Below are 15,927 nucleotides of genomic sequence, written 5' to 3' on the forward strand. Positions count from 1 at the left end.
TGTGACTCTGTAAATGTGTAATTTTTTTTCTTTACTATGGGTCAGGGCCCAGGCGGTCATGTTTTTTGGATTTTTGTCGTGTTTACTGGGGCAGCTTCTTGCAAACTGCCCCGGGATACTACAGTTATATCCAGTTAGTTCGCCGTGTGCGGTGTTTTAGTGCCTATTTTTGTTATACTCTCTACATTGAAATATGTCTGTCTTCCCAAAGTCTTCTGTTATCCGGGCCAACCTATTTGCCATTTCCGCCATTTCTTCGCTTGTTTTTGGGTTCTTTTCTTTCAAATATATTTTCAATTCTCTGTGGGTATTTTCTAAAAATTGTTCCATTACTAATTTATTTACCACTTCCGTCAATTTTTCTTTTATCTCTTCCGGGTCTTCATACATTCTATAATTTTCTAACTCTAGCCATTTTAAACACATATCTTTTAATTTGTACCCGAATTCATTATATGTTTCGTTGTCTCGTTGTCTTTCGCTTCTAAACCTTCTTTGAAAGTGCTCGGGGAAGAGTGGAAATTTTTCAAAAATGGCTTGCTTTAGTCTTTCAAAATCTTTTGAGTATTCTATTGGTAATACTTTATATGCAAGTTGTGCTTTGTAGTTAAGGAGGGGCTGTATTCTTGTTACCCAATTTTCTCTCGGCAACCCGCTTAATTCCGCCGTTTTTTCAAAGTTGTGTATGCATAAATGTACATTTTCATTTTCCTTCATTGGTTGAAGGTTTACTGCCTGCATTATCTCTATTGTAGACGATTTCTGAGGCTCTTGGTAATTTCTCCTTGCAATAATTTCCATTATGTATTTTCTTTCCTCTCTGTCTGCCTCTTCCTTTTTTTCTCTGGCTATCCTATCAGCCTCTTCCTTTTTTTCTCTTTCTCGTCTATCTTTCTCTCTTTCTTTCTCCATGAAATTTAATAATTGTTGTGTCGTATCTATTTGAGTACTCCTTCGCGAGCTCCTACTGGAAGTTGAGCTTCTACTACTCCTGCCACTTGGTCTACTCTGAACCTCACTGTTATTATATTCTCTTAACTCGTTTTCTGAGTCCAATCGTTGTATAAATTTCTTTTCTCCTCCCAACTCTCCTACTTTTTGTACCTTCTTTGAAGGATGAGATTATTTTGTTATACTCGTTCTTTCATATGATAATTTTTCTCATGTATTATCGCCACTGTTTCTTTTTTTTGGATTTTTCTATCTGCGAGCAATTCTTTCTGCACTTGTTTTATAATTTTCTCTTCTTCTCTGGTTCGTACCGGGGATTGCTCTATTGCTGATTTTGGTTTCAAAATATACTCTTCACACGTCTCAGAAATGTCTATTTCACCTGTTGAGTGATATGTGGTTCTATTTGATGGTTTTTTTCTTAAGGTATTTCCAGCGGGGGTCGCATATAATTGTGTGTCTGAATAAAATTTTTGTTTTACCGCGGTAGATCTTGTCTGCATTCTTCGTTTGTCCGCCATTATTTTAAGGTTTATTTAACGTCTTTCGTTCAAATGAAAATCCTTTTATCAATGCTTCTTTTTATCCTTTTGTGAAAAATTATTTTCTTTTAATTTGTTGATTATCTGTGGGGGGCTCTGCCTCCCTTGTCTCCCAAGTTATTTATTCACGTGATTTATTGATTAGTAAATTTTATTATCTATTATTATCCGACTAGGCACGGATCAGATAAAATTTTTCTCCTTACAATTTTTATGTTTAGCCTCTAACTAGAATAGGCTACTTTTGTAGGCTAAATTACCCTGTCTCTTCGAAAGCGCGGAATTCTTTTAATTATCAGATTTACGGATAGGACCTTAACTCGCTGGCAGCACTTATTGGAGGTTCTTTGGGCGGGTTCACCACTTTTCAAGGCAAAAATGGCGCAAAGAATTGCAATGCCACTTACTAGAGGGGAACGGTCCTTCTTTGGCCTCAAACTAGTGGGATATCCGCGATTACTCCAACGGTTCCTTTATACTAACGTGATCGGGTGGTCTATGGTCACATTTAAAGCCAAAGTTTACCGATAAGATTTTCTAATTAACCCTTTAGTCTCGGCCTAAGCTGAAAAGTAAAATAGGTGCATAGAAAAATTCTTACTGTATTAACACTCACGCTGTATAAAAATGACCTGAACTGAAAAAGGACAAATTCTCCCAGCCCGCTAACCGCAGCACGCGGTGGGGGTTACTAGGGGTGGTAAATGAATCTTTCCAGCCAATCCCAGGGCTCCTAATATACAGGCAAACTTCCCTAACTGCGCACTTTTTCCCTCGTGGTCAATTAAACACGTACGCAGTTAAGAGGACCCAAAATGGCGTCAAAAAATAATAGGAAAATTAACATTTATTACTTAAAGAAGGAAAATAATGAAGGGGCCCAAAGAAATAAATCTGGGAGGGACATTTATCTGAAAAAAATGGGACCAAGGGTTCCAACATATATATATATATATATATATATATATATATATATATATATATATATATATATATATATATATATATATATATATATATATATATATATATATATATATATATATATATATATATATATATAATGCTCGCTTAAAGAGAGTAGACATTACCATGGAAAAAATGGAGATTATGGTTGTTTTAAGTGCTGGAACGAACTTACATTTCAATGAAAATAGATCCAAAAGGAAGAATGCCCCCAAGGGCAATAATAACTTCTGGTTCCATAAACCACTTCTTCTCAGGTATAGGACGAGGAACTGCGTTGATACGACATGGAGCATTGGGTCTTCCAGATACATTTCGACCAATTAAAGTGCCCAACAAAGTCATCGGAAATAAAATGAACAGAGCAATAGCAACCATGTATAACTATAATAAAAATATATCATAACGCAGGGCTATATTAAATTCAAACACATTTCATATTTTGAAATTCAACATTGATTAGAAGGAGAGGAGTCAAGAGTAAATAACTGAAAGACAAGAAAAGAGTAAAATAATTCCTGGCCATCGGATGTCACAATGTAAAGAAAGAATGAAGAGATTGTGATGGATAAGTGGGTAACAAGGATAGCCCTCCGATTTTCAAAATAATAACAATAAAATTTACTGATAATTCATTCTGAAAGGTATCATGAAAATAGTTCGTTTTCCATCTCGCGTTTCTGAAGAAGGAGAAGTTGCTCAATAAGTATTTATAAACTCTTTTAATCCTAGATTTTAGGATATTACAGTTTATGAACCAATGTTTTACTTAGGGTTACAGCTTAAATATGAGACACACAACTTGAAGTTCATATCCTTCTAGTACAGAATTAAACCTAATAAATAAGAATATTCAATAAAAATTATGGTTCGATCCCACTTTATAGGGCTGAAACGAAAAATGCTAAGATGGTTGGATCTATGCTAATGAGATGGTTGGAAAAAATGTAAAGATGGATTTTCTAGATGAAGAATGATAGGTTGCCAAAAGTCATGCTTTCTAACAATCCAGCTGGGACCAAACGAAAAGTAGAAAGTCCCATAATGAGATAGGAAGAGTCTATAAGAAAGAATGAAATCCATGGAAGGGAGTAAAGAATAAGTCTCTGAACAGAGTTGCGTGAAATAGAAGCGTGCGCAGCTCCATTAGCCTCAAGAGGCATGGTAGTACAATGGGTTGTGCGTAATAGCAGTAGTAGCACTAATTGCACGGAGCTACAGAGCAGAGAAACAGGGTAATTTGACCAAGTACTCTCAATCAGTAAAGTTTTAAGGCCTTAAAACCAAGGGAATAAATTGTTCAAGAATGAAGCTGTTTCTTTTCTTATTTCTGTTTTGTTTGTTTTTTTGCTGTTGCTGTTAATTACATAATCTGATTTGTCTTTTTCGCAACTGTAAAGCGACTAAATAGATTCCACCGAAAAACAGTCACTGGAAGACTATTTAGAACTGTTTTCTTCAAAACTTTGCACATTGTCCAGTTTGATCTCGTAAAGCAGGCTTTAAGTAAGTAAAATAATCCGTATTTTTGTATGGAGAGGCATTCCAACTAGCTGCTAGTACAAAGTGGTTTCTAAAACATATGGCAAGGGGGTTAAATTAGTCACTATACTGTAACCATGGCAAAAAAAACTGCAGTAGATTTTTTTGTTTTTAAACCCATAGTTTACAAATCTTTATCTTTATTGTCATTTTTCTTTAGTGCAGCATAAATTACGTTTTTCACTGCTGAATTTGGCCTACAGGGTTTACGTTTTTTTTTTATGATTCACTATTAATAACTCAGGACAGAGAATCAGTTAATTTTTTACTTTTGTATATAATTTATATCTTAAAATGTTTTTTTTTCATTCTGTTGATCCCCCTTTACCCCCTCTTTTTTCATAAATCAGCTCTATTCAGTTCCACTATTAAATTTTTTGCCTTAATATATATTCAAAGCTTCTACAAAAGATCAGGAATAAACTTACAATTGATTTGAAATGAAGCATTCTAGTGGCATGATAATAAATTGCAAAAAAATTGACGAAGAACACAGCAGTTCCAATTAATACTGGTAACAGCATAACCGTAACTAAATACTGGCGTATCCATTTCTTGCCCCCCATACGGGAATAAAGACTTCCTCCAACATACCCACTTACTGGTGACGCCAAGGCGTAGACAAGTAGAGCAGTAGAAAGTAATGATCCTCGCCTAGAAAGAAACAAGATGCTAAGTATGAACAAACCTGACTAAGGCTTCAGCGTTAAATCATTTCAAGGCCCAAATATCCTAATACCACTCTTCTAAATTGTTCCAGTGTATGGGTATTAAGCGACAAAAAGAACAATTTAATAGCCCCAAAGTTCAGGATTAATGGACACTTGTACTAGGCTATTTTTCTTTGGCTTCCGATTCTTTTCGTAGCTTTACCAGCTTTTACTTAAGCATAGCATTTGTTAACAAAGAAAATTTTTACATAGCCTTGGTTAACAAAGACCTGTTCTGTAGATTTAAAAATAAAATAAACTAATATAATGAGATAGATAATATAAAGATAACGAATGCATGTTTAATTTCTGATGATGTAACAAATTGGGGGGGGGGGGGGTGAGGTATAAACTAGCAGAATTCCTTCGCTCAGCTTCACAAAATCTGACATATTTGGTAACAATCACGATGAGCGCACTCCGACAACAGGGTCAATAATGGGACAATAGAGCACAGCTTATGGCTTTCTATTCTGTAGGAAAGAACCCAAAATCAATTATTTTTGGATACAAATAATTTGATATCTTCATTCACCAAGGTTGATATTTCCAAAATACTCCTTTTGAACTTCAACTAAGTTAAAAATTCGAAACCGCTTCAATGATAGTCAATTTTGCTTAACGCTCATCAATTCAACAGGCCAAAACAAAGGATAATTTTTTTTTTAAGAGCAAGGGGAATAGGAATAATATCAGTCTGCTGACACTTGTCCAATAAGCCCCTTGCCCCAACCCATTCAAACAGACAAAGAATGACCTAAAACAAGGCCTTTTTCGTGATTTGACACTATTTATTTAATCTTCATTAGAAGTACCTAAATTGAACTCGATTACTTAATAATAGCCATTTGCTTTTTAATTAACGTAACTTCTCTTTTTTTTAATACAAAAACGTAAATGTACTCTTTTCTTGGTTTAAAATCATAACCGACTGAATCACAAATTCCACCTTGAATATTCATCAAATCTTACTGCACATTCTGAGACAGAAAGCATCATATCTTTAAGCAGCAACAGATGATTCACAGCCTCAATCAACGAAGATTATATATATATACGTATATATTGAGCGATTTTCAGCATTCTAATTATTGGGCTTCAGCAAAAGGGCCAAGTGGAATTATATTAGCAGACAATTCTTTGCCAGTTTTTTAGTTCTCGTGATTTTTTTTAATTTTTTCTTGCTTCTATTGTTTCTCATGACTCTAAAATTCAAATTCGGCTCTTTGGGGCTTGTGATAATATTTAAAAAAATAAATATCTTATCTTAAAATTCAGCTTACCTGGAGGATAGTGCTTCAAAAACAGACAACTTTGACCCTTGTACATAACAGCAAAAAAAGAAATAAAAAACGAGGAATAGTGAAGAGAAAAGAATGTGCTATCATTTGAAATCAAATTGACTTAGCTATAGCATTTCAATGATACACTTGAAATATATTACACTAAAAGATTATTTTAGTACTCAGAAATCACGTACTTCCCTAAACCAAATCTTTTTCGTTATATAAACTACAACTAAAATGCCTGGCGTTATGAAATTTGCGATAAAATGTTTGCATTTCTCCTCTTTTACTATTACTGTATACTCCTATCCATGAGTTATCTCCATATTGTACTTTGACCGTGAGCAATCCAGCTAAGCATTAACATGTCCGTTTGCTTGTCATCTCCAAGGGATAGTTTTAGTTTCAAGAATAAACTAAGTAGCGTTGATTTGTTTGCAACAATATCGTCAGAATTTCTTAATAATTGCTTTGCTATAAAAATAACAATAAACTTACTCTGTGTAAAGTTCTCCGAGAATGGCAAAAATTATAACGCAAAATACAACTGCAGTTATATGGAGCCCGCATCCTATTAATGCAGAGAAAAAGGTAGCATGTTGAGCTGGTCTAAATACCTCACCATGGACTTGTTTCCAGCCGTATTCATCACCTAAATCGTGATCCTGAAACAAATCGAAAGAATTAGTTACATTTATATTATTAACCAAGGAATAATTGTATATAACTCCGTAAATTTTTTCTCTAACAGTACACGTTTTTTCTTCTGAAAATTAGAATGCTACAATTTTCCGGTGTGAAAAAACCGATCTAGATTGGTCACGGGGAAATTCATTTTACCCTACCATACTGCTTAATATTTTTCATAAATCGTCTGCTGACTGAAATTAGAGACCTCTAAATACTAATACTGGAAAAGATAGCATTGAGGTAGTTAAAGGAAACGTTATCTAAAGGGATTGAGTCACTTGGTCTTTTTGGACAGCTCATAACTGTAATCAGAAGCCGAAACGAAAACAAGGAAGTGCTGTGCCAATAAGAGACTTGAATCCACATTTGAATGGTAGTGCCAGGGAACCAAGCTTCGCTCGTTGAAAAGAAAGACAATTTTTTCAATCTCTTTCGCCAAGCAACTTTAATTTTATTTTATCCGGAAAATCGTTCGTCAATCAAATCTCCTAATTTCAATTTTAAAAAGCACATTAAGGCTAAAAATTAATTAAGTTGTCAATTGTATAGAATAATTGGTACTGGTGCAGTATGCGGGCACCGCTGTATACTGTATGCGGAATGTCAAACGGAAAATGCTACAGTCAAACGGGAGAGAGAGATACCCGGTACTAAAACAGTTGTTAGAGTGGAATTGATCTAATATGAATGTTAAGATTACAATTTGGGATTTGCCAAAGACAGAAAGAGGCAGTTGAATTTTTACGGGATAAGGGGTCAAGGGCGGATCCAGGATTTTTTTTCTGGGGGGGGGGTTAATAATTTTTGACTTTTTCGGGGGGGGGGGGTTTACTAATTTTTGACTCAGTTTTTGACTAATTTTACTAATTTTTACCTAGGTTTTACTAATTTTCGACTCGGTCAAAAATTTCAGGGGGGGGTTCAAACCGGGTAACCCCCCCTGGATACGGCTTTGTAAGGGGTTATTGTCAAGGTGTAAGACAAAAGGATGCGAAAATGGACATACCATGACTTTATACTTGTATGAGAAGCATATTGGACAATATTGGAGGTGTTGTGTACGGCAATGTAAGCAAAAAGTCGGTTTGCCTAACCTAACCTAACATTCCACATACAGTATATAGCGATGCCCGCATAATGCACCAGTGCCGAATAATTTGTTGGTATAAGTATGCAAAAAGTTTGCCGAATAATATAAAATACTACTAATTTTTTGTGTGAAAAAGATTAAAAAACACGCCTTTCTTTTCAAGGAGCAAAAAGTCAGTCCTTTAGTACTATCTTATGGCATGTAAGCAAACATGCTATAAGGTCTATCTTGTAGCAAAATTAGTCTTCGATATAATTTGTGTTAATGAGCATCTGCTTAATCAAGATAATAGCACAAGACTGATTACTTCTGCTGATCATCAGTTTTTTTATCCGCCCAGCTAAAAGTACTGGGGGTCGACCCTCGAGGGGCTTAATGATAGCTGTTACAAATAAGTGTAATTGTAATCTGCTTGAGTCTGATGTATGTCTTGCGGTAGAATTTAGTGGTTTTATTGCTGTTTGTGTTTATATGCCTACAAACTATAGAAATGACCGATCGAGTCACAAGTTTACGTCTGCCTGCTCGTCATTGTCGAAACTACTTGAAAGAATAGCTCTTACCCGTAAAGCTTGTGTTACTATGGGTGATTTTAATACGAAAATTAATTATATATAATTGGTCACTCACAAATGTTAAATGCTAGATTGCCGCAAAACTTCTATTGTCTACAGAAAAATAGATCGTTTACCTATATACATAATTTCGTGTTTACTGATATGTATGTATGTATTTATTTATGACCCATCATACACAAAGAAAAAAGAAAGATGGAGTACATTCAAAACAAAGAAAAGAGAAGAAAACCAAACGATCAAAAGCAAAAACCAACATTAAACATCAAAAAAGGACATTTTGCCATTCATGGCCAGTTTCCTTACTGCACATATCAGCATTAAGCTCACATAGCTTGATACATGAATCCGATAGGCTATATTTTCTTATAAGGTACGAGTTACGGGTCCACGCGGGGACTCGCAGTAGAAACTTAGCATATCCAAAAAACGCACGCTTCAGTCTAAGACGATCAAATTCACTAAATATTCGGTAAAACGACACTAAATAAAGAATATGCGGCAGCAGGGGCGTAGGCAGCATACTGTCTAGGGGGGGGCAGTCGATAGTGTGACGGAGGGCCTTCAATCAACTGCTTTTCCAACCATCTGCTTTTTCAGCCATATCTAATGTAAATTTGAAGGTCTAGGGGGGCAGCTGCCCCCCTGCCACCACCTCCCTACGCCCATGTGTGGCAGGGCTACACTATTATAAATCCTTGCGAGAAGGGCTCTATTCAAATAGAATTGGGAACTTACAATCGCACCATATGAACGACGGATTTTACTCTCCATATTTTCCAACATTAGTTGCTTAGTTTTCTTAAGACTCTTACCAGTTGGGAGACCAAGATATGTCAACTTATCTCAAGGCTTTACTCCAGTACCATTCAAATCTATAGATACATCATCAACTCTAGTCACACCTAACTCATTGAAAATCAGAACTTCACATTTTGCTGCGTTTAGGGAAAGCCCAATTTCACGGTAATTTTCTGGAATTTCTTGGAAACATTTTCCTAACCCACTAGTGGTCTTATTAACATTAAGAACATCATCTGCGTAACAAAGTATCGATAAATCCATCCCTTTATAAATACAACACGAAGAAAGTTGACACTGAGCTGGCAACGTTGCATTATTATATATTGTGGATGAAGTAATCGCACCCTGTTTAACCCCAATGCGAATTGGTATTTCATTGGTGAATAAATCATTTCCAGGAATACGTATTTTAGGTTTCATATGGCGGTACATGTAACGGATAGGTCTAACTAAATCTGGCGATACCACACGGTTCAGAAGCTCCTTCATTGCCTGGGGATGCAATAGCGAGTCAAACGCTTTACTAACATCTTACGTTCCAAGGGCTAGGGTCCCATCGGACTCATCTGCATCAATCAATAAATTACACAAACATTTTAGAGCATGGAAACATCCCAGCTTAGGCTGGAATCCGAACTGATAAGGAGGCAAATAGCAAGTAGAACGTAGACTATTAATTATAAGCAATTCAAAAACCTTAGCAAATACACTTGAAACAGTTATGGGTCGGTACGACGAACACTCATATGGATCCTTCCCTTTTTTGAGGATCGGTGAAATAAGACTTAAACAAAAAGAATCCAAGACTACACCACTGCAAAAAACCATTTGGTAAAGCATCGAAAGATGACAAATCAGCTTATCAGACGCATTTTGAAAATGAAGGGCACATATACCATCACAACCCTTTGATTTTTTCTTTTTAAGCTTTCGTATAGCTTCACTCAAGTCTTTGGTACTAACTACAAAGGCACCCGGTCCGGGATTAAACAGTCGATCGTTTAGTTCACTTTCAAATTTCTCACATTTTTTATCATCAGATTCAGCAAACTGATTCATAAAATACTAATACCATTGTATCTCACTGATAGTAGCTATATTTTCCCCAGTTTTACTATAGGCCGAACGAGTCTTCCGTACCTTATGTGGGTCCTTTGATATCGTTTCGGTAACTACAACACTCTGAACAACTCTGTAAGATTTGAGCTCCTTCTAAAAACGCCACTTTGTAAGTATCCGCAAGGTATTAACAATTCCATTTCTAGGTTTTTCACACTCATTCCACAAACGTAGCCAGAACTTCGAGGATTGACATGCGGCTTTAAGGCTTTCGTTTTTAGACCATCCAAACTTCTCGGTGCCCGTTCTACACTTTCTTATAGGGACAGCGTACATCTTGGCTATTTTTAGAGCATGGGTAATCTGTGCACAGTAAAAATTTAGCTCAATCCGTATCGCAGACTGGTCCATCCCAGGTTGCCGCTGAAGGAGCCGAAACGGAACTAGAATTTTATCCAATATGCGGTCGCACTCCGCTTGGAAGATATCCTTATCAATCTTATCCCAACATTTAAGATGAAAAAATTTGGCTTTCTTTTACCAAGTTCAGAAGAATGAATACCACTTCTGGGAATTGAGAGGACAGTGGGATATGATCACTATATTCACCTTCCAGACCGACTTCAACCATTAGATCGGAATTGGGAGGATGGAGAAATACCGCATGGTCAAGGTTAGACGTGCTTCCAGAAAAGGAGATAAACGTATAATTTTTGTTTTTCGGAATGGGGGATCTCTAGCGGCAGATAGTTAATGTTTCTGACGACTTTCTTTTAAGTGACCATTCGCATCTTGAGTTTCATCTACCACTCAGTTCTTTTGAGACATATGCTCCCTCTAGACCCAAGTGGTTCACTAAACAGAACTGGAGTCGTATTGATATATTTACTTACCAGATGCTACTTGATTCTTACTTCGATGAGATAAGGGTCCCGTTTCATTTGCTTTCGCGGGTAAAATCTGACCGGCTTCTCGATTTGAATTGTTCTTTGTTTGACTTGGTGCATAGTATGAAAACGGCTGCATCCGTTGCGGTTCCGTCGGAAAAAATAAAGGTCAATACCCGTAAGAGAGGCTGGTCAGATTTTCCTGGTTTGAAGGTTGAAAAGTCTCGCCATGTGTTTTGGAGACAAGTTTGGGTTGATTGTGAAAGACCACGTTCAGAATGAGTTTTCAAAATTATGAAGTCGAGTAAACACCAATATTAAAACAAGGTGGAATCTTGGAAAAGAAATCAAGTTAAGGAGATGTCGCGGGAAATAAACTTATCCGTTCTTCTTCGTCGCCGCCCGATAGCATTGAAATAAATAGATGGTTTGAACATTTTTCTTCAATTTTTGCGGCTGATCCTCCATCATTAGAAAGTAATTTCCGGGACATTCTGATACAGCATTTTGATCGACTAAACCAATACAGTAACTGGCTTACTATTACCCCGTGATGTGTTGAATCTTTTTTTTTGTCCTCTTCCTTTAGGAAAATCGCCTGGGGCAGATGGTATTCAGCCGGAACATCTGAGGTATGGTACCCCCAAACTGTTCTGTTTAGTCAAATAGCTTTATTGTTCCAAGCAATAGTATCGCAACAGTCTGTCCCACAAGGCTGGTGTCAGGTGGTCGTTACCTGTATACATAAGAAGGGGAAAGACCCTAAATATTGTTCTTCGTAGAGGCCTATCACTATTTGTTCAGCTCTAGCAAAGTTACTGGAGAAGATACTGTGCCCTATAGTGGCAGCGCGAGCGGATGTGGGTGACGATCAGTTCGGTTTCCAGTCCCGTCTCGGTGTTCAGAATGCAAATGCAATTTTTATTTCAATTGTTGAACAGTTTAAGAAACGAAAAACTCCTTATTCGTCTGCGCAATAGACATATCTAAGGCGTTTGATTCTGTCCTACATTCGCAAGCAGTCCTATGACTACTAAGGGCAGGAGTTGACCGCTTTGTCTGTAAATGTCTATGGCAATGGTATCGAAAATCTCAAGTAAGAATTCAGTCTGCAGGACAGCTTTCTGGACCTATAGAGATACGTAGGGGTGTTAAACAAGGCTCTGTTATATTTAACAATGCAGTACGTTCTGCGACAAAACCGATAGAAGAATTTTTGATGGATGATGGAATTGATGCTAGTCATCTATCTTACGCAGATGATCTACTTTTGATAAGTGATAATTTAGAATCTTTACAGAAAGCTATTAATGCCGTTTCGTCTGTACTTGGAAATATTGGGCTAACAATAGAGTCGTCTAAGACTGAATTCGTCGTTTTGAACGAAGAAACACTGCCAAATCGTATTTTTGATGTTTGCGGGAAGACAGTTGTCCAAAAGGATATGTTTGAGCATCTCGGACTCCGATATGGGAATTATACTAAAGCTACTAAAAATTTAGTTATTGCGACACTTAAGGAAAAACTGCAGAAAACTTACGGTATATTTGCGTGAACTAAAGGTCAATTTGACGAGATTACGCTCGGTCGTCTCTGTAACTCCATGATCGTGCTACATGTCTTTTTTTTACCCACTTTATGGACTTACGTTGGTAACACTTAATGTAATCAAATTCGTTCAAATTTTTATCGGTATTGCAAATATTTATTGGGAATTCCCATATGGTTCAGAAACTCTCATGTTTCGCAGAGGTACTATATTTTTGAGATAAGTGAGAAAATGGACGAGTTGTCTACCCGTTTGAAAAGTCGAAACGGAACAATCCACGACTTTCTATTGGCTAGTCTTGTGCATTAAAATCGTGATTTGGAATTCATTTGTTTTTCACTCTTCCATAGTTATCGCAGTTTAATTTTGTTTTGTAGCGTTGCGTGATTTTTTCGTTCTTTTTTCTTTCGTTTAGAACTCCTTCGAGCATTTACACTGTACTGTATGTGTACAAGTTGAAGTACCTATCCTTTTCACCCACAACTTTACTTTACAGCTTTTTGAATGCTCCAACACCAAGCAATACTTTTCAAAGGCATTTCAGAACCAGTTATTTTCTTAATGTCATTCCTAAACCCATTTTACAAGTTGAAGTATCCCATCCTTTACACCCACAACTTTACAGCTTTTTGAATGCTCCAACACCAAGCAATACTTTTCAAAAGGCATTTCAGAGCAAGTTCCTTTCTTAAAGTCCTTCCTAGACCCATTTTACATGTTGAAGTACCCATCCTTTTCACCCACAACTTTACTATACTGCTTTTTTTGAATGCTCCAACACCAAGCAATACTTTTCAAAGCCATTTCAGAACAAGTTCTTTTCTTAATGTCCCTCCTAAACCCATTTTACAAGTTGAAGCATCCATAATTTTCATACACAACTTTACTTTACCGCTTTTTGAATGCCCAACACCAAACAATACATTTCAAAAGGCATTTTAGAACAAGTTCTTTTCTTAATGTCCCTCCTAAACCCATTTTACAAGTTGAAGTATCCCATCCTGTACACCCACAACTTTACTTTACAGCTTTTGGATACCCCAACACCAAGCAATACTTTTCAAAAGGCATTTCAGAACAAGTTCCTTTCTTAATGTCCCTCCTAAACCCATTTTACAAATTGAAGTACCCATCCTTTTTACCCAAAACTTTACTATACTGCCTTTTTGATTGCTCCAACACCAAGCAATACTTTTCAAATGAAATTTCACGACAAGTTCTTTTCTTAATGTCACTTCTAAACCCATTTTACAAGTTGAAGTACCCATCCTTTTCATCCACAACTTTACTTTACAGCTTTTTTGAATGCTCCAACACCAAGCAATACTTTTCAAAAGGCATTTCAGAACAAGTTCTTTTCTTAATGTCCTTTCTAAACCCATTTTACAAGTTGAAGTACCCATCCTTCCTTTTCACCCACAACTTTACTTTACTGCCTTTTGAATGCTCCAACACCAAGCAATACTTTTCAAAGGGCATTTCACGACAAGTTCTTTTCTTAATGTCCTTCCTAAACCCATTTTACAGGTTGAAGTACCCATCCTTTCTTTTCACCCACAACTTTACTTTACAGCTTTTTTGAATGCTCCAACACCAAGCAATACTTTTCAAAAGGCATTTCACGACAAGTTCTTTTCTTAATGTCCCTTCTAAACCCATTTTCCAACTTGAAGTACCAATCCTTTTCACCCACAACTTTACTTTACAGCTTTTTTGAATGCTCCAACACCAAGCAATACTTTTCAAAAGGCATTTCAGAGCAACTTCCTTTCTTAATGTCCCTTCTAAACCAATTTTCCAACTTGAAGCATCCATTCTTTTCACTCACAACTTTATTTTACAGCTTTTTTGAATACCTCAACATCAGGCAATACTTTTCAAAAGACATTTCAGGGCAAGTTCCTTCCTTATTTTCCCTTCTAAGCCCATTTTATAACATGAAGTATCCTTCCTTTTCGCCCCCAACTTTACTTTACAGCTTTTTGGATACCTCAACACCAAGAAATACCTTTCAAAAGACATTTCAGAACAAGTTCCTTTCTTAATATCCCTTCTAAACCCATTTTCCAACTTGAAGTACCAATCCTTTTCACCCACAACTTTACTTTACAGCTTTTTGGATACCTCAACACCAAGCAATACCTTTCAAAAGTCATTTTAGAGCAAGGTCCTTTCTTAATGTCCCTTCTAAACCCATTCTCCAACTTGAAGTACCCATCCTTTTCACTTACAACTTTACTTTACAGCTTTTTGGATACCTCAACACCAAGAAATACTTTTCAAAGGGCATTTCAGAGCAAGTTCCTTTCTTAATGTCCCTCCTAAACCCATTTTACAAGTTGAAGTACCCATCCTTTTCACCCACAACTTTACTTTACAGCTTTTTGGATACCTCGACACCACGAAATACCTTTCAAAAGGCATTTCAAAACAAGTTCTAGCAATACTTTTCAAAGGGCATTTCACGACAAGTTCTTTTCTTAATGTCCTTCCTAAACCCATTTTCCAACTTGAAGTACCAATCCTTTTCACCCACAACTTTACTTTACAGCTTTTTTGAATGCTCCAACACCAAGCAATACTTTTCAAAAGGCATTTCAGAGCAACTTTTTTTCTTAATGTCCCTTCTAAACCCATTTTCCAACTTGAAGCATCCATTCTTTTCACTCACAACTTTACTTTACAGCTTTTTGGATATCTCAACATCAAGAAATACTTTTCAAAAGACATTTCAGGACAACTTCCTTTCTTAATGTCCCTTGTAAACCCATTTTACAAGTTGAAGCATCCATCCTTTTCACGCACAACTTAGCTTTACAACTTTTTGGATACCTCAACAACATGAAATACCTTTCAAAAGACATTTCAGAGCAAGTTCCTTTCTTAATGTCCCTTCTAAACCCATATTACAAGTTGAAGTACCCATCCTTTTCACCCACAACTTTACTTTACAGCTTTTTGGATACCTCAACACCAAGCAATACCTTTCAAAAGGCATTTCAGAGCAAGTTCCTTTCTTAATGTCCCTACTAAACCCATTTTCCAACTTGAAGTACCCATCCTTTTCACTTACAACTTTACTTTACAGCTTTTTGGATACCTCAACACCAAGAAATACTTTTCAAAAGGCATTTCAGAGCAAATTCCTTTCTTAATGTTCCTCCTAAGCCCATTTTATCAGTTGAAGTACCCATCCTTTTCACCCACAACTTTACTTTACAGCTTTTTGGATACCTCGACACCATGAAATACCTTTCAAAAGGCATTTCAGAACAA

General features: G+C 36.5%; 1 protein-coding gene across 1 annotated transcript in view; it reads right to left on the reverse strand.

Moving 5' to 3' along the window:
• Positions 1–15,927, reverse strand: part of TM9SF3 (transmembrane 9 superfamily protein member 3) — a 696,120-nt gene that overhangs the window by 22,650 nt on the left and 657,543 nt on the right. Inside the window, exons 7-9 of the mRNA XM_089100609.1 lie at positions 6,496–6,662; positions 4,430–4,655; positions 2,635–2,843 (exon numbers count right to left, since the gene is read on the reverse strand). Of these exons, the coding sequence (XP_088956735.1) occupies positions 2,635–2,843; positions 4,430–4,655; positions 6,496–6,662 (602 nt within the window). The remainder of the gene's footprint in view (positions 1–2,634; positions 2,844–4,429; positions 4,656–6,495; positions 6,663–15,927) is intronic.

Source organism: Artemia sp. Qi Xiang Cuo, chromosome 2 (assembly GCF_049724085.1).
Source record: "Artemia sp. Qi Xiang Cuo chromosome 2, ASM4972408v1, whole genome shotgun sequence".
In the NCBI taxonomy this organism is placed as follows: domain Eukaryota; kingdom Metazoa; phylum Arthropoda; class Branchiopoda; order Anostraca; family Artemiidae; genus Artemia; species Artemia sp. Qi Xiang Cuo.